This window comes from Pyxicephalus adspersus, chromosome 6 (genome assembly GCF_032062135.1).
Source record: "Pyxicephalus adspersus chromosome 6, UCB_Pads_2.0, whole genome shotgun sequence".
NCBI classification, from domain to species: Eukaryota; Metazoa; Chordata; class Amphibia; order Anura; family Pyxicephalidae; genus Pyxicephalus; species Pyxicephalus adspersus.
Window position 1 is genome coordinate 11162811 of NC_092863.1, and position 25114 is coordinate 11187924.

General features: G+C 39.4%; 1 protein-coding gene and 1 long non-coding RNA gene across 5 annotated transcripts in view; one reads left to right on the forward strand and one right to left on the reverse strand.

Annotated features, from left to right (window-relative positions):
- The window catches only part of JPH2 (junctophilin 2), a 41432-nt gene extending 17703 nt beyond the window's left edge, over positions 1 to 23729 (forward strand). The window contains exons 3-6 of one of the 2 annotated variants that reach the window (XM_072414528.1): positions 17137 to 17255; positions 19887 to 20785; positions 21453 to 21542; positions 22952 to 23729. In XM_072414528.1, coding sequence (XP_072270629.1) covers positions 17137 to 17255; positions 19887 to 20785; positions 21453 to 21533 — 1099 coding nt within the window. In that variant the 3' untranslated portion in view covers positions 21534 to 21542; positions 22952 to 23729. Of the gene's footprint in view, positions 1 to 10024; positions 10402 to 17136; positions 17256 to 19886; positions 20786 to 21452; positions 21543 to 22951 lie in introns of those variants that run through there. The other variant, XM_072414529.1, reaches the window with a different exon arrangement.
- The window catches only part of LOC140333110 (uncharacterized), a 90278-nt gene that overhangs the window by 32159 nt on the left and 33005 nt on the right, over positions 1 to 25114 (reverse strand). The window lies entirely within an intron of this gene.

Here is a 25114-nt window from a genome sequence, read left to right on the forward strand (position 1 = left end):
ATATATATATATATATATATATATATATATATATTTATTATATATAGTTATATTTAAAGCTTATCCCGAGAATGATGAATAGGGCGACATGCTTCTCTCAATCTTCGCTTTCACAGGCTTCCTCCTCTTTATGTTTCCAATCCCTTCTTCCCATCAATCTGCAGCTCTGCCATCATCACATGCAATGCAGGACCAGCTATCCTGCATTGTACATGAGCTTAGCCAGAGCCCAACTTAAAATGGCACAGGAGAGAATCAGGTACCAGAAGAATAATAAAATACATTACCCCAATAATCATCCCCGGATAAAATAAAAACCCTTACAGTGTGGAGGGGGGCCCACTGGTTTTTATTCCCTTTAAGTTTAGCTTTAAAGCATATTAGGAGCTGGAGCTGATCCCTTTTATTTCTAAATGATTTTTATATTTCAGGCCACCGAACTATTACTTTGCTGGCCTAGGTAATCTTCTTTCTTTCCCCCATCTTTATATATATATATATATATATATATATATATATATATATATATTGATATTTTTATACTTATAAGGAAGGGGAAGAATTAGGTTTACCAAAAGGCTTAAAAGAAATGAGTTTATACATGTCATATATTATATATATTATATTCTTTTTACCTATTTTTTCTTGATCTCTTTTCTCCTTGATCACAGTGGCTCATCTATTATTGGATGGTTCAATCTAACCTATAAGCAGGCAGCAAATTCTTCTCATAAACTAAAACTTAATAATTGACAAACAATTCAAAAACCTTCAAATAAATAATATATTTAAGATAATCTTTTCTCAGCAATCAGACAATAGGACATATTCATAGGAAGGGATAGGAAGGGCTACAGGATGGACAATTTTATATATATATATAGGCCTAAAATGTGTATATGGGTTTTAACTTTAATAATTACATGTGAATAATTAAGAGGTGCCCTTTTAGGAGGCTGCATGTCTTCAGTAGAGAGGCTCGGATAAGGAGAGCTCCGACTCCTTTTATGGGGAGAAGTCACAACTGGTGATCTCATTCCATTCTAGCAAACACTTGTGAGGTCAATGTGACTGCTACAGGTCATCCTACTTATCTGACAAGAGACGTCTACCAGTCATAGGTATCTGCTGCTCATTCTCATACCACCTCATTCTATACATACCGCTATCAGAATAAAAAGTAGCACTACATTTAAAGTCACAGTACACAAGCATGTATTTGTGTCCCGCTCCCTTATTGGTATGTTATTTTAAAAATAACCAAGCAATAAAATACATACAAAAAACAAACAAAAGTATAGCAAAAAAAACAAAAACAAAACAGAAATGTATTCTAGCATGGTTTGCTTTATATTTTGGCGTTTTTTATTTGTTTTTTTTCTTTCCTATTATCCAATAACAATATGCAAAAGATAAAGAGAGAGAAAAACAATATGGCAAGGTTTGGCGAGGTAGGAACCCACCAAGGTAGGCTCAGTGTTACCACTTTTGGCATGTAAAACACACCCCGAGCCACACTTTGGGGCTACTTTTGCCCACAGGGAAATAAGTAATTTTGTGGTAAAATATATCTTGTGGAATCACTCGGCTCATCCTCATCCATTAAACTAAAAAAAGCATTTACAAAAAATCCTGCTATATGGATAGTCCCTGAATGACATTTAGCCATTTACCGTGGCGGCTAACTAAATGACCAACTGGAACAACCCGTCATTTGCTATGGGGTAGGACGCAGCGGGGTGCCTCCTACTCTTCCTCCCCCCTGCAAAGGACTGAACAGTTGTGTGTGTACAGCGTGCATTCTTTCTAGAGCCTCTGGTATCAATTAGGAAAATAATTTCCAGCAACAGAAATTTGATGTTTGTACATAAGTATATGGAGGTGCTTTAAAAAACAGGGTTGCCTGTAGTTTTATAGCTTTGATGTGACACAGGTGCACCGTAAAACAGGAACTGGTGGTCCCACAATGGTGTCAAGTATAGCCAGTAGGAAGCATTTACACCCCAATAGGACCCAGGCCCAGTCGCACGGTAATCCAAATGCTTGCAGCCTAAATTAATGTCAAACAGAAAGACGCAATCACATTACACGCAGTTACTGTATGATCAGCCAGTACATCCCCTTCATTTTACATATCACCAGATACTGATCAGGTAAAAGTGCCATTAAGAAATTTAGATTAAGTATTAAATAGCTCAGTCCAGGTTCCTATAGTGTTTTAGTCCTCCCTGTTTCCATTCATACTAGTGACCAGGGGTGAAATAAGGGAAAATCCAAAATGGGGAACAGATAGAACATGTTTCAATGCGAGTGGATTTACTTCAGTTTAGATTTCCTCCCACTTCCTATTGCATTTCCCCAATTAGACACAAAACCTGGTAATCAATGAAAGCCTCCTCTACTTATCAAAAAACTTGAAAAAAAAAAAAAACACAACTTTACAGAAGTTTTTAGGAAATGCAATTTTCAAACAAGTCGACTGAAAATGTTTAATAATCACTTTAATAAGTGATGGAACAAACACTGGCCCACTAAACAACATGGGACAATAATGGGGACACAAAGCAAACCAACCAATTTCCTTGGGTGTTCAAGCAGGACTATCAGAGGGACAGATCTACTTAGACAGAAACTGAAGCTATGTACAGAAAAATGAACAGTAAATGGTACGCAAACGTTCTCCATGAACCACTGCCTATCGCTCCATTGCATAGATGGGGTAACAATACGACCAGACAACTGTACAGACAGCAGATGTGTTAGGTAAGAGAATGGAAAGTAATGTGAATGATTGGCAGAGAAGAACAAGCACATGTGTTCCTAACCACAGATCCTCCACCGACTATACACACGCACTAAATAACAACAAATCATCGGATAAACAAATCCACCAGGTTGGTCTTTTTTTATCCAAGAATCCTCATTTGTGGTTTGGTTTGAAGAGTTGGGCATTTTCCAGGCGTAATCTCATTAAGCAATATTCTAATCCGGAGACCCAGCTATCTAACATACCCGGTTTGCATGGTGTTGGTATCTATTGGAGGTGTGTGGAGAAGGTTGGGGCATGATTAGAGGAGCCCAGACGCCCAATTCCCTTTCCTGGCTGCCCAATCACCTTCATTGTATTCTCTCATAACAACCCACAGCCCAGGCTTTTCTTGTACGATGTGGAAAATAGATCTCCTTATGTAAGATTTTTTTGTTTAAACAATCACTAGAATTTTTTGCAAGTCCTGTTCCCTTTTATATACAAGGAATCAAGACCACAGACTGTCCCATTACCAATCACTTACCCTCCATGCATAAAAGCACAACCATTTCCATCTCATGCTGGGATCATTCCTCCTACGTGACCGGTTCCCTTTATAGGAAATATCATTTTTAGCCTAGGAAATGTGCCAATGTTGGTTACTGATTTTTTTTTTTTTACTTTCCGTTGATTTGAACATATTTTCAAGGTCATCATGCTTTCTTGGCTCCAATTAAAATTTACAAATGAACAGAATAAAAAAGAAATGTGTTTAATTTGTGTGTTTTGAGGATTCATTTCCCTGCACTGGGTGAATGAGTTGGGAAAGTGTGCTGGGGAGAGAAGTAATAAGTCACCAAGCTCTGATAAAAATATAAATCCTAGATTGAAAGCTCTTTGGATTAGGGTCCTCTCCTCCTCCTGTGTCACTGTCTGTATTTGTCTGTCACTTGCAACCCCTAATAATGTACAACACTGCGTAAAATGTTGGCGCTATATAAATCCTGTTTACTAATAATGATAGCAATAATAATAAATAATAATAATAATAATAAATCTGAAGCACTCAATCACAGAACTCATCAGCACCCTCATGTGGGTAAAGGTGGGAAGCACAATCTTGTCACATTATCAATGTTCTCTGTACTGAAAGTAAAACATTCGCACGTATTGGGTCATAGTGACAGAGCATAATAAAACCATGCCAGAGGGATCTAACTTTTTCCCCATTATGTCCAAAATTTAAGATAATAAAAGATGGAGGTCTACATTACATCTCAACTGCATAGCATTTCTGGTTTATTAGGGCCCACAGGGGCATTACTAAAGAACAGGGGGTGCCAGCAAAACATTGATTGGGCAATGGGGGGGGGGGGGGCTGACTGAATGGGTTGCCGGTGTCTCTCACCCACCAATAAGTAACATATCTTAGCTGGTGTTCCATTGGATCTTGCTACTTTAAGTGTTAAAACCCCACAGTACTGCCTAATGTTGTTACTCCCCTAATCCCTCTTCTTGGTGTCCTACCTTAACCCCTTCTTTTCAGGAGCCTAACTTTAATCCCTGCCTGGTGCCTAAACTGCCCCCCTACACCCAATGCCCAACCTTTCTGCCCAGTAGCTAATTTTAGCACCCCCCCCCCCCCCTTTCTGATACCCAACCTACCCAATGCCTAACCTTTCCAAAACCTACCCCCTAACCTCAACTCTGCAGCTTGGCTTACCATGCAGGTGGGTAAATGTGAGGGAACGGCACAGCTAACGCAGGCTAGAGTCATCATCCTTAGGGGTGTAATGATCACCCCTGCAACCCCAAAAGTAATGGTTATAGATGGTCAGCAGGCTGCCCTCCTCACTTCCCATCTCTTCTAATACTCCTACAATGTCCATTTTCAATGGAAAAGTCAGGGAAGAGACAATATGAGGAGAGCAGACCTCCTATATCCCAAACTTTGGGGGTTGCAGGGGTGATCCTTACACCCCTGAGGGCCAATTTACAACCATGCATACATGTGAGAGGCATGAATGGGATTTTATAGATACAGGAGCTACAAAGGAAAGATTGGATTTCATTTCCATGTAATGCACGTCATGCATTTTACTGCAGGAGAATGCCCAGCTATGAATAGGACCCCTTGCTGCATACCACAAGTGTTTGTTCTTGCATGGCGGTCCTTATCATACGGGATATTTCTGTAGCTGGAAACCCTCTGACACCCGCAAACATTCCTTCTGTGCTTCTTTATAATGTAACTGGAACGAGCAAGCCTGGAGCAAATACTCCTCATGTTCTTGCATTTCTAGATGTAAACCCTGTGAGTAAAATCCCATACAAGCTTTAAACAATTCATTGTAGCTATCAAAAACATTAACCAATAGTGTCCCTTCCACTCCCCATTCCTAGTTATTTGGTATTTTTCTTTGTGTTTTGTATAATAAAAATGTATTGAACATAAAAAATATTAACCGATGATCCCGATATGAGGTCCTTGTTTAGACTCTTTCTGTTACAGGGTGACAACAAACTCTCCCAGTCCATTTATTCCAAATATGTTGTCACTATGATACATGGACCTCAGTGGTGGCCACAAAAGACCATTTTGGCACACAGGCATAGTCCAATGTTGCCACCATTAGAAAACCTGCCTTGAGAAATGCCATGCAGCTGCCACTGGAATGTATAAAGGCCTAAAGTGGCTACAAAATGATTACAGGAGATTGGCATTATGGAGACGCAAGGCTAAAAACAAGGCAGAAAACACTTTTGTAATAAAAAGGCAAGTGTTAATGATTCATGTTGCTTGAGCATAATAAAAGTTACCCAGGCAAGGTTTTCATCTTTTTTAAATTGCCATGCCTGATACTTCTACTCTGCTAATTTTCAGCATGGTAGTACATCAAAGTGTCCACCAGAGGGCAGCATATCACCATCCAGCCACCTACCCCTCCCTGCTGATTCTTGCACACTGTAAATGTACATTGACTCTTCTTAGCAAAGAATTATGGCAAGCAGCTCATCAATTTCTCATTTACAAGAGAGGGCTATTCCCAGCTATTGCCTAGCTTTGAGAACTACTTGCCGCATAAGGAACCCAATTAAAACTGGAGTTCCTGCATTTTCCTAAACACTGAGGTCTCTGCTGCACACACATCTAGGTGAATTTATAAATGAGTGGAACACGGCTTTTAAAAATGCTTTCCTACTCTACTCTATTAAACCATTATAACAACAATTCAATGCAGCACATGCTACCCCTGTCCTTTAAAAACAAAATCTGTGTAAAAAGCAACTGGTGTGTTTTATCACCCAATTCCCAGAAATTGCTAGCCTTTCCCTTGCCTATCCACCACAGTGCTGAGAAGTAAAAGGAAATACTTGGTACTTCCAGGCTACTCCATGTGATTGTATCGGGCCAATCAGCACCGACAGCCCTGCATAGGCTCTACTGACCCACAACCTTACCTTTTACTTCACTCCCAGTGAATAAAACATAAATAGGAATCTATTTAGAATAGATTCTTTTATCAACAATTGCAGAAAAAAATCAATAATTTTAAATGCTTACTTGCAGCATTTATCGTGCCATTAAAAAAAGTCACTTGCAATGTGCCCCTAAACTTGTGGAGGAGTCGTTCCATAGCAAAGGCCCGTCACATCAGGAGCATAACTCTGGGCTGTTGGATGTCTATACAAGTAAGTAACAAGCATCAAATACAATAAGTTCACATATAATCCTATAGGGAGATTTTGCTTTTAGTCTGGTGACAGGGTCTCTTGCAGACAGGTCCTCTTTAAGGCTTTACACCCATGCCTTACATATATAACTTAATGTTGAGCACTTGTCATTGATAAATCCATGTAAAGAACACATGCCGCAACACACACATTTACATAAAGGTTGCCGGTGCTCCCTTATTAGCAGGGATGTCGCTTTGCATTATGCGATATTTCAATCATTTTTCTAACACATAAAAAACATTTCTTTTTTCAAATGCCAGAGACAAACTAAGCACAGGCGGGCCAGCAAAACGGGTCTAAGATTAAAACAAAAGTTCAGCCCATTGCTTCCGTGTGACATTTTATCTGTCGAGAATATTTTAACAGGATCGTAGACGTCTCAAATAATAATAATAAAAAAAAAAATACCACTTGACATTTTTTTAGGCGACACTCATGAATAAAAAGCTGTGTCATTTTAATTGGTCAAACATTTTGGCATTACTACATCCACGTCTGATACAATGTGACAAGGCTTCAGGACAAAAGGTTGAGGATTTTCACCATATGGGGTGATATTTTTAGTGCTTGTACACCAGAGGGTCACACACACATTGAATGGAGGCGGTTATGGGAGAACCCAACTAACACGATATTAGATGTTGGATGGGGAGAACCTTGCCTTATACAAGTGATAGCACCTCTCTAACTCTTCCTAATTTTTTCTAATTCTATACAAGATGGGTGTCTGGGCTCTGGCATGTGTTTTTGGGTTCACATGGGCCTCTGAGAATCATTGCATGGAGAGAAATGTCACATAGGACAGACAACAGAACAAGTGTGGCAAAAGGTGGCAGCTTCTTCTAATGGCTACCTCTTCTTGGGAAACTCTAAGCCTGAGATGAACAACTCTGACTGACTAAGATGAATGACCGTTAGTGCCTTGGGCCAAAATCTAGTATGTTTACAATGTCCCCTGACAATATTCATCAATCTGTCCTGGCAGATCAATAAATGAGTGGGAATGGTGCTATGGAGGAGGACAAAGCTGGATGTATCCCATTTGTCCTGTCCTCCCCTCTCCATAGAACCGCACATGCTTCTACATGGGTCAGTGTGCTCCTGTTTTGGTACTCCTTGTAGGACAAATGCCCCCGTTTCTGTCTCCTATACAGGTCTGTGTACCCCTGTTCTGGCTTCTACATGGGTCAGTATGTCCCTGTCCTGGCACCCATAAAGTAATGTTGTTCCTTCTGTATTCTGCTTAGATGGCTCAGACAGAAGCTGCTGGTTGGTAATAGATGTACTTGATAAAATGTCAGCCAATAATGGGCTTAGCAAATGTTTAGTTAGTAATTGCTTCTAAACATGTAAAAAGATTAGCTGGTCTGCTGCAGGACAATTGTCTGCTGCTGTGCGGTGGAATCCTACATCTCCTGACAATAGCACAAACATTATCAGCTTTAGCTCCCAAGAATTCCCAGACGCTGGGATCAGTCATAGGAGGCTCTGACAGCTACACCTGCTCTGGCATTACAGGACAGCCACGGGATAAACTGAGCAATCATCCTGTAACAAAGGTATTCTTCTGGGACCCTATGGGTTGGCGTACCCCTGTTCCTGTGCACCCAGGGGTCTATGTGCTCCATTTCACACCTCATAGGCTCAGCATACCCCAGCTCTGCACCCCATATTAGAGATCGCACATGTTCCAGGTCCTACATAAATTGATGTTCTTGTTCTGGCACTCACATGGGTCAGGTTGTCCTTATTTTACTATTGATATAGGGAAACATGCCCCTGTTCTGGCTCCCACACAGGTCACATTGTTTTAACTACCAAATGCATCAGCACACCCCAATCCTGATTGTCATGTGTCAAAGTTCCCCTGTTGTGATTCATGCACTGGTCAGCATGCCCGCTTTGGCTTTGATATGGATCAGCATATGTATTGGCTTCTACATAGGTTAAAATGCTTTTACATGGATCAGTGTGCTCCTGTTCTGGTACTCCTCATAGGACAAAACGTCCCCAGGTTAATGTAACCCTGCTTGGACTTCCACATTGGGTCACTGTGCCCCGGTTCCTGTTCTGGCCCCTACATGGCTCAGTGTATCCAGGTTCTGGCACACCCAGTGTGCTATTGTTCTGGGGTCACAAGCCTGCCTTACACACACAGAGTGACATGACGTTAATGCCACAACATTGTGTGGAAGGTATGTCCTGCAATACTTTACTTCTGAAAAGTTTGATTGGTTAGGTTGTGACTATTGAGCAGTGTATAGCTATTTTGGTTGGTTTTAATTGCAAAGCCAATACAATTTAGGTTCTGGACAAAGAAGTCAAAGAGAACTTTATACACGAACCGTTCATAGATTTCCTTAGTGAAATTAAAACCAATAAGGTCTACATTGAGCTTTTTACTCTTCCTGCCTTTCCTTTTTTAATTTTCAGCTAGATTTGAGTTTTGGAGATGCAATATGTTACGGTATATGTCTGACTCTGCTATGACTATGACATACCAAAGAAAAGGGTTAGCTCATACAGTCAGCATATAAAACAAGAGTGTGGTGAATAGGAAAGGTAATGAGTCTTTCTGAAACCCCTGCAAAGTTACAATGTGTGGCCTTCCTAGAATATAAATAGTGCAGAGGTATTTCAATGACTTCCACCTATCTCTCAAATGCCTCTTGCAGATCCAGAACCACTACATGGGTCTGAAATCTTCTCACATCAGTAAAAATAAATGAGCAAAGCATGGTGTTTGTTCAGCAGCGCTAAATATAAACCGTGTTCCCGCGGGACCCACCGATCGTGTGGGGAGTGAAAGGTGAACTGTGCCAGAGAAAAATGAGCCTTCTGCCAGTTATCACGCAGAACATTCTAATTGCTTTTCCCCACATTCCTTTGCTTTGATGTCACCGGCTCTTGTTTGCATTGGACTTGCAGCTGAGAATTCTAATTAAATGGAAGCTGCGGAAATGATTCTATCTTGGCAAGCTGAATAGGCAACAATGAATTAAGGGGCTTTCTAAAAAGGGGATCTCTGGTTCCTATTCTCACCAAATTAAAGGGGAAGTCAGGGTAAAGGAAAAAGAACAATCTCCTTAAAGGGTACCTGAACTCACAATATGCTGTTTACATAAAAGGTTTTAGATTTTGTCCCTGGTTTTATTCCTGGGATAAACTAACTAGGAGGTGACTTTTTATGCTTGCACCCTCACCTTCTCAGACATTTACCATAACTTTGAGAATGGAGCTGCTGCCATTAACATCACACATGCACAGGGGGTATGGATGGGCTCTCTTGGCTTCCATGGTTGCTAATATGTTCCAGCCACAGGATAAATAAAGATGGCAAAGTCTACTTTATGGAACCATTGAATTCCAGGGTGCTGATGCATTGGTAGACATAACAGTAAGGTGCAGCCATTTCAGGTTAGTATGGGAAACATTGGGTTGGAAAAATGCTCAATTCAAGTTTGCTTTGAAAAGTAGACTGCTGGCACTATACAGATAATATTGCAAGAACTGCTTACCTGTGTGTACTTGTTTCAGGTTGGGGAATTAAAGCCAGTTACAAATTCTTACAAGCGGATTCCAAGTTGGCGTAAAGCACTTCCAATTCCAACAGTCCTTAATTTATCCATTCATTTACAGTATATGAATGAAAAATCAGGATTTGATGCACTCCAAAGCGACTTTGACAAGTCCCCTTGTTACCCACTGAAACTCCGGTGCTCTACATTTGCTGGATCCATAAGTAAAACATCCCTATGTCCGCACCACTCCCTGAAAAAACAGTACATTGGCGTCCCTGAAGCCATAAGAAACCACAGTGAACAGAGTCAGGAATTCTCTTCTTGCATTCCAATATTACTAGAGATGGTATTCCCACGTCACCAGTTTACCGACAACACCGATTTCCTGAGATGGCCAAGCACATTAATATAATACAGAATCCCAAGACAGGAAGGTCACCACCACCACAGAAATTGCAAAGCTTCATTTGGAGTAACTCCTTAAAATGAAGCAACCTTCCAGTCTGTTTTGTGTACATTAAAAAAGTGAACTAATATACAGGAAGTGGTTTCACTTATTACTTCTTTTTCTCATGCACATTGTGTTTTGTAGATTTAAAGTAAGATTCAGATAATGCTAGAGAAGGAACTGAAAAAACAGTTTGTCACTGTATATTTATAGCATCATTTTAGATGGAAATAGAGCCCAGTGTGGTTCTTCTATGAGTAACTAAAGTAATAAGAAGCCAGGATTCTAGTAAAGATTTGTTCTCCGTGAGTGGGTAGAGATAGGCTCCTGCCCATAATTGAGTTTTTTTTAGGGTGTCAACCCCACAAAGATGGTTTTGCTAATGGTAATGGACAGCTAATTAGACTAAGACAAGGTATCGGATGTTAGGTAAAAAAAAATAAAACAAACAATAAAATAAAAATTAAAACATAAAATGGGTGAAAGACAAACTCTTCATAAGGAAACAAAATGGAGGTCAACAGCTAAAATTCATCCTAGCACACAACAATAGATACAAGGCCTGATTTATTAAAGCTCCAAGGTTGGAGAGGATACACTTTTCACAGTGAAGCTGGGTTATCTAGCAACACTGGAATGGATTTCCTAAAACTTTTTCTATTTGTTACCAAATGATTTCCTAAAACATTTTCTATTTGTTACCAAATGTTTTTGATCTTGGACCAGATCCATTCCAGGTTTGCTGGATCATCCAGCTTCACTTTGGAAGAGCTTTAATAAATCAGGCCCAAAGTGTGGGTCAGTAAGAGAGCAACAACATCCAGAAAGCGCACCAAAGGGAAACATTGGAAGAGTTGTCGATGGATGTGTAAAAAAGGGGCCGATGATGGTGGCACTCGTGGACAGGTAACTGGGCAGATGGCCATCAAAACATCAGCTTTACATCCAGAGAATTAGTATTCCTTACCAATGGCAGTGCACATCTATCAGTTAAAGCCCTCATTCTCTAAATGAGTGGCCAAATCTTACCATTTAAAGTGTCCATAAAAGATAAAATGACACCAACTCTATGGTGAGAAACCACTGCTAAAAAAACTTGAGCCTCACTTTTATTCTTGGACAATTGTAGAGGATTCTCTCCTGTACTGAAATATTTAGGTCCGATTTTACTGCACAAAGTAAACACCTCAGAGTTTGCCCTATTTCCTGGATGGAGGACATCCAGCATCAGCTAGACCTTTATTTACCAGCCCCATTGTCCCTGGCCCTCCCTTCCATTCAGTGAATATCAATTCATTCACTCATGGAGACTTACCATCAAATGTGGGTGTTACCTAGGGCGGTCTTCATACAATTGCACAAAACACAAGCAAAAGGAAGAAGGTATTATTAGGGGAGTATTAGCATGGAAAACTCAAGAGATTTCCATCACTGCATGGTAACAATCTGAATAGCTAGATACATCTATGGGTGAACTGAAACAATAAATTGCTCAGTTTAGGAGAAATGGCCGTCTGCAGCTTCAATTATTTTAGCCACGGATACAAACTTTTCAAGAATTTACAATGATAATCTAACCAAGGAAATTCTTGTTATATCCAATATCATACAAGTAAATTTTTCAATTTAAACCTGAAGGTCACCTGAACAAGTTTATAAAACTTTCATATCTGGATTATTATTTTAGCAGCCACTAATAAACGAAGGTGCCCACCCAGTCACCGGATCTGGTGGTCAATGGGACCAAAAATAAAGCTCTCACATTTCTGCAGAACGCTCATCCATAATTAAGCAGCCACCAGCTGGTGGGTTAAGGAGTTTATCACGTTTTTCATCTGACCTCATGTTAACCAGAATTCTGAAAGTTGTGCATTGTTAAGAGTTAAAAAAGTTACAGGCAAATTAAATGTGCAAAGAATACCAAATGTACAGAAGAATAGGGACGTTGCTGGCTTATGATATGGTTTAAACTTAATCTTTACACTCTGCTGAACCTAGAAAACACTCCAGGATATGTGACATAGCCCATTACATTCATCAGAAGATGGGTACACTGTGGGCATAAAAGGTATGGACATGGTCAGCCACACAACTAAGGTCGGCTGTGCCGCTTACACAATGCTCAGTTGGTAATAGGGGCCCAGAGTGCTAAGAAAATATCCCCACACACATTATACCAGCACTACCAGCCTGAACCTTGGTGAACAAGGTGCTTTTTGTGTTGTTGACACCAAATTCTGACCTAACCATCTGGATGTTGCAGCAAAAATTGAAAATCATCAGTCTAGGCATATTTTACTCCTGCACAATTTTTGTGAACACGTGTGAGTTATGCCCTCAGGTGCCAGTGCTCAGTTGACAGTAGTGGAACCCAGTATGGTCTCCTGCTGCTGTAGTACATCTGCTTCAAACTTTAAAGCTTGTTCAAAAATTCTCTTTTTCTTACCTTGGTTATAACAAGGGATTCAATTACTGTTACCTTTCTATCAGCTGAACCCAATCTGGCCATTTTTTCTGGCATCAACAAAGGCAGCTTACTGGATATTTTCATCTTTTGGACTACTCTCTGTAAACCATACAGATGGTTGTGCATTAAAGTTCCATCAAATCAGAAGTTTCTGTAATATACAGGCCAGCCAGCCTGGCACCAACAATCATGTCACATTCAAAGTCACCTTTTTTCCACATTCCGATGCTCCGTTTGAACTTCAGCAGGTTATCTTGATTATCACTAAATGCTGAAATGACTTGAGTTGCTGCCATGCAATTGGCTGATTATCTGCTTTTCATGCAAAAATCTAACAAGTATATATAGAAACTGCTCCCTCTGGCAGTGTATTACTGAAGGCCAATGAATAGGTTTGCCCAACTCTGAGCCTTCTCTTTGGCAAAGCTGGATTTCAGCTTTAATTAGTTAGCTAAATTTTTTTTTGGTTTTTGGATGCATTTTTAGAAGCAGTTCTTATTAAAAAATATTCCAAGTTACATATCTTGTTATTGTGGAAATTCAATATTTATTGTATAGTGTCATTTAGGGAATGTTTGACCACTGGGTGTTGGTGTTGGGTACATCGTAAAAGTAAAGTTCTGATGGGAAAACCTATGGATCACCGACTGATGAACACATTTGAAGAATAACGATTTATCATGGTAATTATTTTCCTAAATGTATATATAACATCTATTGACATTTAGTTACCTATATCTATTTTATTTTACAATGTTAAAATAAGTATTTAGATTTTGGTGTATTGTACATATATGGTAGCTATATAGGCATTTTAGAACGTTAAAATACCTCCTATACATAATTCATCTATCACAGCATCTGACTGCTGAAATCAATAGGAAAAGCCACGCTCATAAGGTTCACCCAGTATATTCATAATCTTTCAGCTTTCTGATTTTCATAGCTGTTCTCGTTTTATTTTTCACATGTGGTGGCCGGCCTCACGGATGGTGGCTGTAGGTTATTTAAGTCATGGGCTTAGGTTTCAGCATTTTAAGAATGTCTCAGCACACATTCTTCAAGTTCTGCAGAACGTTTACCATAATCCTTTGAGGTACGTGGGTATTTCTGTAGAAATGCGATGCCTTTTTCTCTTTGCTCCATTTCTATAATGTCCTTCACAGCACTTCAACTTCCAACATGGACAGACAACAGCTGACGGGGTATACTTAGCTCAGATCAAGTTGGGTCTCTCACCTCTCCATGTTAAAGCAATATGCTTTTGCCTCTTGGCTTTTTAACGTTCAGTATATGAATCCTTATTTCCAGGAAAGTATTGGCACTATGGTCTTACAACATAGATGGTGAGGGGTCTTTAACCTTCCAGCTTTCGGGTGGTCTGTAACTTTCCATATATTGAGTGGCTTGACAGACATGTAACTTTCCAGATGTTGGGTTGCCTTAAAGACCAGTAACCGTCCAGCTTTTGGTTTGCCAAAAGAACCTGTAACTTCATCAGTTATTTGGTACCAGTCACATGTAACTTTTAGGTATTGGGTGGCTCAGGGAATCTGTTACCTTCCAGCTGTTACGCAACCTGGAAGACATGCATGCTTTCACATGTTAGGTGGCCCAGTGGATTTGTAAATTTCCAGCTGGTGGGTGGGCCAGGGACTTCCAACCTTCCAGATGTTTAGTAGCCTAGGGAACCTGTAACCTTTAGCTCTAGGTAATCCAAGAAACAGATGGGCAGGTTGGGTGAGCCTGACTCTTTTACTGTCAAAGAGGTATATAATATATATTTTTGATGAGTAGTATTGTTTTTATTTTTATTTTTTTAGTTTTAAGTTATTTACAAATAAACCCTGTAGCTTGATCTTTCTAACAGGGGTGCATGTAACAGGGAAACTCCTGGGAGGTATTTATCACTGTATAACAGAAGGAGGCTGAACAAGGACCCTTATGGTATGATCACAACATTTAGATTATTTAAAGCTACAAATTTAAAGAGCTTATATGAGATTCCAGCAATTGGGGTTTAATCTAATTTAACAACTTCATACAGACAGCTTATATTCCATGAAGATTCAATTTATAATAATCATCTAGAACCCTGTCCCTTTCAATTTAAGGTGCTATAAATTCCAGTCTGTGTGTCGTAAATTTGCTTCTGAGCTCTATTAAAAGCAGTTGTCCCCAATAAACGCATCAATATATATCTGTCACAGGAGCTTCTCCTTGCCTATATTTGTCATGGCCGCCTCACCCTGCCTATACTCGGAAAAATCTTTATCCACATTTTGTTACAAGATCCAATTACAGCAGTTTAGCAAGTTTAATATACAGCAATGGGGGTGAGAAAGGGAGGAAATAAATATATATTTTACATTGCCTATCACCTTTTCAGTTTCAATGGAAAATGGGATTTTTGAAAGAAAAATGAAATAGAATACGTGGCATACATAAATATTAGAGCCTGGGAAATTAGTTTATTATCTTTTACTTTTTGTCATTCTTTTACCGGACTTTATGGGATCCTTGTGCTCGGTGAAGACTTTATCTATCGATATCTATGTATTTGTTTTTACTATGTCCAGTATTTGGTGGGCTGCTTAAAGTGAATCTCCAAGCAACAGATAAATAGAAAGATCCATCCATTCTATCTGTCCAGTCATCATATTCACACAGCCCTATATCAAGTTGATGGCCCTGACTTTTTGGCTACTGCGGTACCACAGCCTGGTCACCTTCTCACTTTACCTCCAACCTGTTAGTAGTAGCAGTAGTAGTAATAGTGAATTACAAGGAAGGGGCAAAACTAGAAATCACAAGACCCCAGAACAAGAATTTCACAGGTCCACAAAAAAAACAAAAAACAAAACAAAGAAAACACACACTATTGTAAAACATCCTAAATATCACGGCAGACAAATGACTTAACAGAATCCAATGGTCGGATTTAGATAAACACAGATCTGTGAAGGGGTAGGATGAATTATCTTATGCCATGGGGTGGGGAAAAAGGATAGAGGATTCAATGGATATAATGAAAAAGAATAGGATGATGAAGAATAGGAAAAAGCATGGCATATAGGATGACCCACTGCGGAATGGGCAACAAACATTAAGTGTTTAGGAATAATAAAAGGAGACCATGGCGTACAGGACTATATGCAGAATATGGAATGGACTGCATGGCATACAAGAGGACTCTTTGCAGAATATTTAACGTAAGGCATAGTGTTTGGGATGAGGAGTTACAGGATAGTGAATGAGCAGCATGGCACGTGAATGAAGTGTTGCAGAATAGCTATGCTAACAGCCTGTGAGGAGCGGTGGATCCCTCTGTAGTTAAATCATCCCTCTTTCATATATCCATTGGTGTGGCCCATTGGATGCAGTAACAGTTCATCCAAACGATGCTGGCAGATGAAGGGAGTAGTAAAAGCTTTACTCTGACAGTTTTTTTTGCTTACAAATAACCGCAGCAATGAATGCAAGTCTATGGGTCAGGCAGGACTAACTGAAAACATTACTCTGCTTAAGTGGCCAAAATTTAATCATAGCAGTTGTTGGGCGATTGTGGTGAAATACACCACAAGGGAGAATTTACAACAGTAGTAAGTTGCTACAGTTTAAAATATGAAAATGATATGCAAGAGTATCGAATATACCAGGTAACTGATAAATGCAATGGAAATGCAAGACATCTTTCCTAAAAGAGCTTTTATTGCCCCTATTGATTTCATGATGCCTGTGTGGTTTTGGCCCATTTGGAAATGTTGTTTGTCACCATAGGGAGCTGTAGATACAGCTGTCTCCAAATATCTGAAGTATGTTTGCAAAGACATATTCCAGAGCCTGCATTTCTTTTATAACATAAAGCTAAACATAATGGGTGTGATAGATTCTTTAAGACCCTGTGCACCATAGAAAATATCATTGCAACTAGTGGTGAAAGCTTCACCCAGCGTCCTGATATTTTATTAGGAGAAAAAGCTGGGAGATGGAGGTGGGAAGAGGTGGTTACATACCTTCCAAGTGTGCCTAATAGAGCAAGGATTTGTTAAAATATTGAATTTTGTGTATCCAAATTTGGGAGATTTTACCCTTGATGACTCCAAAATGTTTTGGTTGAATTTGGGCTTAAATGGGGCAAAAGATACTAATATGACCATTTAATTCAAAAGCTGTTGGCATTGTAATTCAACATCTTTTTTTCCCCCTTTAGGACTACACACGCCAAAGCCAAAGCAGATGGAGCGGAACAGGCAGCCCAGGCAGCTAACAATGAATCCAGCATTGCAAGAATGATGGCAAGAGAGCTCTCCCCAGACTTCTACCAGCCAGGTAGGATGACTGCAGCAATATACCAATCTTGTACATTTACAGGTGCTCCCATCAAACAGGTGAAATACAGAACGAGATTACATGCCAACCAAGGTATTCTTGTAAAGCAAATAATCGGTTGGTCAGAGATTCAATCAGGTATATAGGATTTATTTACAAAAATTATGTTTCTATGGAAGTAGCTCACAATTTAATGGCCCTTACTCAATCTTATAGGAACATAGGAGAAAGCGCTCGGTCCAGCAGTATGTTTTAGAATTGTAAGAAAAAACCCAAGCAGACGACATACAAACCCAATGCAGACAACATCCAGGGTTCAGAGGGATTGGAACCCAGGATCCAGTGCTAAAAAGCTTAGAACAGCTTCATAAAACCCTACAATTCCATTTAGTACCGGACTAAAAAAAATACTTTGGTGATTGAGTCAGTACTGTTACATGAGGACAAAAAGAGCATCCCAAATCTTCCCAATGACCCCAAAGCTAATGTGCTGTGGGTTATAGCAGAGGTTCCCTGAAGGCATGCTCTTTTTTCAAGAGTTTCCCCAGTGTTAAAAAGGTCACAAACCACTGTCCTAAACCATTAGTTAACTTTATATCTATCTTTATGGGGAAATGCAAATTTACCAAAGTACCTGCTCCATTATCTGTTGAGGTACTTAAATGGGACTGGAAAGTGGAGAGAGCTTTGAGTATTACAATTGCTGCCATGTTTTCTAGCAATTAGAAAGGAGAATTTCAGGCTCTGCAATATATCTAACCAGCCCTATTGTGGATACCAACAGTATTAACATTCTTTTCCTAGATAAAACACTTCCTCTAGGTGTATACAGACCTTTCCATTTATCTGGATTTTCTTTTTTAATGTCAATTTAAAAGTTTTTGACCCGTATGGTAAAAACTCCTGGAGCTTCTGAGGCCATTATCCATAAAAGTAATTGTTTTATCTATTTAGCCAAGCTTGCAATTCTCTAACCCCCCTGCTTTTTCCCAGCATTTCCTTTGTATGGGGAAATATGTTTTATTTATCCGCTGCTTTTATCAGATCTGTCTTCCCACTCCATTATGTGCTGTATTCCTATTTTATGTACTATTTTAGCACCTTTATGTTTGATCAGACAAACACAGCAGTTTCCCACTCATTGCACCTCTTTTGTGGGTTCCCAATTACAGGGCGAGATGAGGCAAAGCATTACTTTTATATCTCATCTTTCACAGCTGTAATTTTGTCAAAGGAGATGAGCGGTGCCATTTCCAGTTTTGTGTGAATACAGACTGGTAATGCTGTCGAATATATTTACCGGTAATCTAATCTAGAGCAATTGGAGTCAAGGTCACATCATCATACGGATGGGTCGTTAAAATTCCCTTTAATATGTAAAAATTAAACAAATTATTGCAGATAAAAAATAAAAACGTTTTAAATATTTATTAAGTGTAACTAATGTTATTACTTTATCATCCTCTATACACTAGAAGATAGAGGACAAGCTCTAGGATGCAGTCAGGCATCCTTCATACACAGACAGGCCAACAATAAAATTACAGATTGACAGAGAAAGAGAATAAAGAGGTAACCCGTCAGTACTCCTCCTACTGACAGGGAGATGACCTGGATATACTGCATCATGGCACCAAAGAACAGACATGGTCACCAAGCTGGCTGTGTTGTCTGAAAAGTTTGGATAAATCTCAAGAATGAAAGGACAGAAACAAATAACCTTAGGTTTACAGTACTTAGATCGGTAACATAATTTCAATAATCAAATATAATATAGTTCAGTGTTTTCCTCAGCTCCTTATACCTGGGTGCACCACCTGGAACTTTTCAGTAACTACCTGGCTGTTTTTGGAGTTACTGAAAAGTTGTGTCACAATACAGGGGACACTCTCCATCCACCCAGCTTAAAAAAATTCTGTAGAGAATACAGTACTTTTCTACCCTTCTGTAACACTTCAAAGCCACACAATAGTGTTACTTGCCAATGATTTAATTCTGTTTTAGATGAAGAGATGCAATTTGCGCACTTATGGATAGCAGTTAAAGTGTGAAAAAACTGCAATGTCCACCCCTGAGTATAGGAAGATGTAGCCTTTAAGCATTGGGGTAAAGGCCTTTATTAATATTAGACCTTAATTAATATTAGTCCTTAATTAATTTAGATAATTTAATCAATGCCCCTATTTACTGTGTCTTCTGGGAAGGGAGGGGGGGTGCTCTCCTAACCCTCATACATGCTCCAGTTGAGTTGAGTATGTATGGTTCCATCCCCATACAAGACATATACGCTTTAATTTATACAATATATGTGTTTGTTATTCTCCTGGGGAAGGAATAGTAAATGGAGATGTGAAATTCGTAACATTTTGTATTGGGTGACAGATGTATATTTGCCTTTTATCGGACACTAGATATGACTTTATTATATTTGTAATAGAACAATTGTTTTTAAACATGCCTGTAAATTCTTCACATTCATTAGTACCTCAAAAGTCAAAGTGATCAAATTAATGTTTATTAAAAATTGATCTACCTACTGTACATCCAAATATAAAACCATTTACAATGGCAAACAGTTGCTTAAAATGTATTGTGTCTTCAATTTGCCATCATTTTTTTTATCTCTTTTAGGCCCAGAGTATATCAAAAGAAAGTTGATGCAGGAAATTATTGAAAATGCTGAACCCATGGAAATAACAGAACAACCGACCGCAACAAAGGAACAGCCAGTTCAGACACCTCCTGAGAGCCCTCAGCTCCCCCCCGAATATCAACCCTCCTCTCAAGACGTTTCCCCAGTACGAACCCCTTCACCTCCACCTGGGACACCACCTGAGGCCAAGAAACTTAGAACAAGCTCACAGAAGGAAAGGCTGATTACTGCTGGGAACTGGAATGGAGAAAGACGTGGTGGAAGCCAATCCATTAGCCCATCCAGCAGCCCAACCAAGACAAGCATCAGCGCTAACCTGAACAGCAAATATGAGAACCAGATGAAACCACTTCAGAGGTTGGTTAAACAATTATCCGATTCTGATGTTGAGTTCCATAAAGGCTATCACAGCTATGCTGTGCGGACCTCTCCAGTGATTCCTCCACTGGACAATGAAGAAAAAGCATTCCCACCACCACACGCTGGAACACCAGATTTGAAAGAGGCACCTAAAGATGTACTGCCTTCTCAAAAAGCCCAGGAAAAAAAACCTGCTATAGAGCACACCAAGAAACCAAGTGAAGAGGTTAAGGATGTGAAAGTGGAAAAGCCAAGTGTTGAAGCCAAAACGGAGACCAAGATTATCCAGAAAGCTGAGCCTAAGACTGTCCAGAAAACTGAAGTAAAGGTTGTTCAGAAACCAGCAGCCCCTAAAGCAGAACCTAAAGTGGTGGCCAAACCTGCATCCCAGAAACCAGAACCCAAACCTGCTACCAAGACCGAATCCAAGGCATTGGCTAAGTTTGAAACCAAAAGCCTGATTAAGAAGGGTTCCCAAGCCTTGCCAGCTGCTAAACCAGAAGAGGAAATTGAAGAGGTCAGTATTACAATCATTTAATAAAGAATGGTCCTTCAATGTTGAGTAGATGTTGACACTTATAATCAACCAGCATTTTATATTTCAGAAAACCTAAGCACCTTTATATAGTGTACCCTAGAGGCCAACTTTACCAGTCTGCCCATCACAAGGAGGTCTTTCACTTCTATTACACTTTCCACTTTATTACAATATGAAGAGGGCATGAGATGCCTTTTGGGCCGCAGGAAGTGAAAAACTCACTAGTGCACCAGTGCACCAGTATCTATTCCCAACTAGCTTAAAACATTTTTGGATGACTCATCTTGTGGTCTACTTCAAGTTCAATAAGCAAATAATGGAATTATAACAACATCATTCGTTTAATGGTAGATAGTGGATGTGGGTGCAGAACGAACCATGTGACCATTGTACATCCACATGTATTGACCATTAAATTCAGCCCACTACAAAATATAACCTTTTCATAATGAAATTAAAGTTATGTGAAATTGAGAATTGCTGGTAATAATTTCAATTTCCAGAAAGCAGAATTGAGAACAACCCATAGCAGTACAGTAAACCAACCTGTGCTGTTGAGGTTGCAATTATTACTTGGTATCACAGAAAGCAAACGTTACTGTTGTGAAAACATGTGGTATTAACAATGTTATTTTCTCTGTTACAGAGACCAGATACGATCATGATTTGCATGGTCATTTTATTGAATATTGGCCTATCTATCCTATTTGTTCATCTACTGACATGAAGAAATAAAGTAAGTATTGGTTCTGGTAATTGGCAGGGTTACCTTCAGGTACCTTTGGGTAGTGAAATCACCCCTTTTGGAGACCAAACTCCCTCTATTCTTCTCATTTGTCCCTATTTTTGATTAGGATCTCTATTAAAATGTGCTTTTTAACTACCAATAATTTTATGCAATGGTAAACTTTCTTTGCAACCTATTTTTTTTTTTATTTTTAAAAAGCTGATATAAAGAAAGTTTTGTGATGAAAAATAGGATTTCTGGGTTTAATCAAACATTTTTAAATAATATTCCTGTATGGTCCAAAAAACGGTGGGTGTAGAAGTTTCTTCCTTATCTAAATAATTTTAGGCTAAAGAAGGGAGGCATTGGCCATTAGTAGACTACTTTCTTTTATCCCCATCTTTGGCACAGGACAACTTACAACCCCTTCTTCATTTAAAGTGGAACAAAACAAAAATAAAAAAGGCAAGTTGTTTATTACAGAAGGGGCACGCAATGTGTTATTATTCCACTTGAGATTTTGCTGATTGATGGTGACCACTGGCCAATGTCACTTGGAAGAGTCAGCAGAATGATATCAGTGCTCTTTAAGGCTTTTAATCTGTAAGAGTGGTCTTATGACCATAACTGTAAAGGTGCATTCTTTCCACTGACTAATGTAAGCTGTATTTCTTTCCATTGACATACTATGGTTTAAGTGAGAGTTCACAAGACTTAAAAAATATTTCAAGGGTTTTGGGGGGTAAAAGAAATGAGAAAGGCTGCCCTAAACAAGGACCCACACACTGGCCACACTGTGCCCGTGGACTACACAAATGATCTCCTACACTAAACAACACTCCCCCAGCTTCATAACCAAGTCCTATCCAACAAAGCTTCCTACTCCACCATTCTAGGGACATGTTAGCTAGTGAAAGACCTAGGCCTTTGCTTGGGGCTTTTGTATAGCAAGGTATTACATTTTAATGTGCAGAGAAGGAAGGAGTAGCTACTTTGAGCCCAGTCAGAACTCTTGGCTGCCCCTTCAGCATCAACTATTCATTGCGCCTATACTCTCATTCCATACAAGCCACCACCTCCCTTCAACTTAAACCCCATATCTCCAAACACCATGCCCATGCCTGCAAATCCCCCATCCTAATGCTCTTAGAATGCACTGTGCCTGTGACTCTCACCTAACCTCTGCATCCCCCGTATTGTTAAACCATGCCTACAGGAAGAAGCTCTGCAACCCCTTCCCAATCATCTCAGCACCCTTAACCTTAACCATTTTTATCTAGGCGCATTTTTGCTAGAATATATATTTTAGGTTCTATGATTTTCTAGGGGTTTAGAGGGACACATTGTAAAGTAAAGTAAATTTTCTATAACATAATGAAATATTTGCTAACACTTCTAGTTGTGTTCCGTTTGCACAGGGATTTTACATTGTGAACCCATGGATTGTTCCCATCAGCCTTCCTGACAAGATGAAGAGCCATCAGGAAAGGAGGCGTCTTACGCCTTGACGGGCTATCATGAAGCCAGGAGACAATCGACGTATCTTTCACAGAACCTTATTTACCTGTTGTATATAAAGCAAAGATAGCAAGTGGATTTCAACCTCCGTCAGCTGTCACAGTGCACTGGAATGTTATACCGATCTTGTTTGAAAAGAAGAATGTAGCATTGAGATCTATCCTTATGATGTAAAGAATAAAAAAAAGTAAAAACACACACAAAAAAAAAAGTTAAATGTTAAACTTTCGCAAAAGGTCAGAAAAACTACTTTGTTGCCAAAATCCAGTTTTGAAGTCTTTTGGACATGAGGCTGACAGTCCCCCAAGGCTTTGGCACTCCATCGCGGAAGTTTAGAGTCTGTGTTTAGAAAAGGTCATTGATTTATTTATTTTTACGTGTGCAGGATTAGTGGTTGGCGATTGACTGTTGCAAGGAACCAGGATATGAGATACGATATGTTTACACATTTTCAAGCTATATAAAATACCACAAGCCAAACCCATGTCTTAAAAAGTGAAAAAAAATATGTATTAGGATTGCTAGATAAACGTTTTGCATGTGTGACGGCTTTGTAGTAGAAATGTTTGTACAACGCTCGTGGCAGTGCACGGTGATACATAATGAGACGCAAAGTTTTGGGCGTTGTGAACACGCGTGTGCCATAAATAATGACAAATAAAACGCACTTTCAAATCATTAAGCCCTCAATTGTCTGTTTATCAACCAATGGGTTAAATCAGGTCAGTTGGTGGCTATCATGGATAAAGCAATCAATGTTGTCACATGGGGGGCAAGGAGAAAATCGACAGGGCCCTAACAGGGCCCAAGGAGCATTAAAAACTAGACCGATTTTTCCGATCATTCCACATACCTAAATAAGTGAAACCAAAATAAATTTGGCCAGACATGAAATTAAAACTGTAAAGTACACAATCAAGTCCTTTCATTTTGGTGCTTTGATACTTTGAAAGTTACTTTAGTCAACAAGCAGCTTCATTCATCAAAGATGTATGTTCAATGACCAATATTATCTCGTAATTCCAAAACCCACAAAACTCACAGCTTTAAAGTCTAACTCTAGCTGAGCTTTTTATTAGGTTTTATATTGGGGAAGGGAGACACCCCTGTCAGGTTGGTAGGCTTCTCTTTCAGACTCAGGTACCCTTTTAGGCAGCCCCTGAATTGTGAAATTAAATTGGAAGGTACAAGGTGACACCTCTCTGGTATACAAGATATTCAAAATGTATTTGATATACGTTCAACATATTTTTTTAGTGCTGGAGAAATAAAGGATTAAAATATAGGCAGGGCCTGAGGAATCAGAAAAACAAATAGTTGCTGAGGAATGTGTATTTCACTTGTTCCAGCTCCCCCAAAGATCAGGGGGATACTTGCAGACCCCAAAACACATTGGTCTACCTTGCTGAACACAATAAAAGCCTATTCTTATCTTTTGCCAATGGAGTGGATCTTCCCATTTTTTTCCCTCTGTCATTATAACAGTGTCTTCCTGTACTGGTGACAACCACTCCTCTCATTTCCTGCGGATATGACAAAAAACAATAATCACAATGTCTGCCAATTCCTTGTCAGATTAAACCCTAAATTCTACAGTGGTCACACAGGTGTGGAGGTAAATCTGTTGGGTGGATGTGAGAAAAATTTGGCTACCTCCCTACCCACATTCTGAGAGGGTTAATGGCCATTTTTGTCTTGGGGATTTTTTTTTCTATCTTCAGCCTTATGTTGAATGCAGGCTCTCTGACATCTTCATGTATGATGCAGAACCAGCAGTCCTGCACTGTAAGAGAGCCTGCACACAGACTGCTATGTCAGAGAAAAATAGGTAGCGGTAGCTCTCAAGGATTCATACCCCCTCCATCATCCTTTTTTTTTTTAAACTTACTTTCTAAAATGAATGAAGGGTACCACTAATCCGGGGATGCACTGGTTGGTCCTCTACCTTCCCCTTGCTCTGATGTTACTGTTGCTGCATCCTCTTTTAGATCCTGAAATAAAGTCACTGCAAGACAACCAACAGGAAGTGTCATGTCAAGTAAGTGAATAAAATTACCATTTAG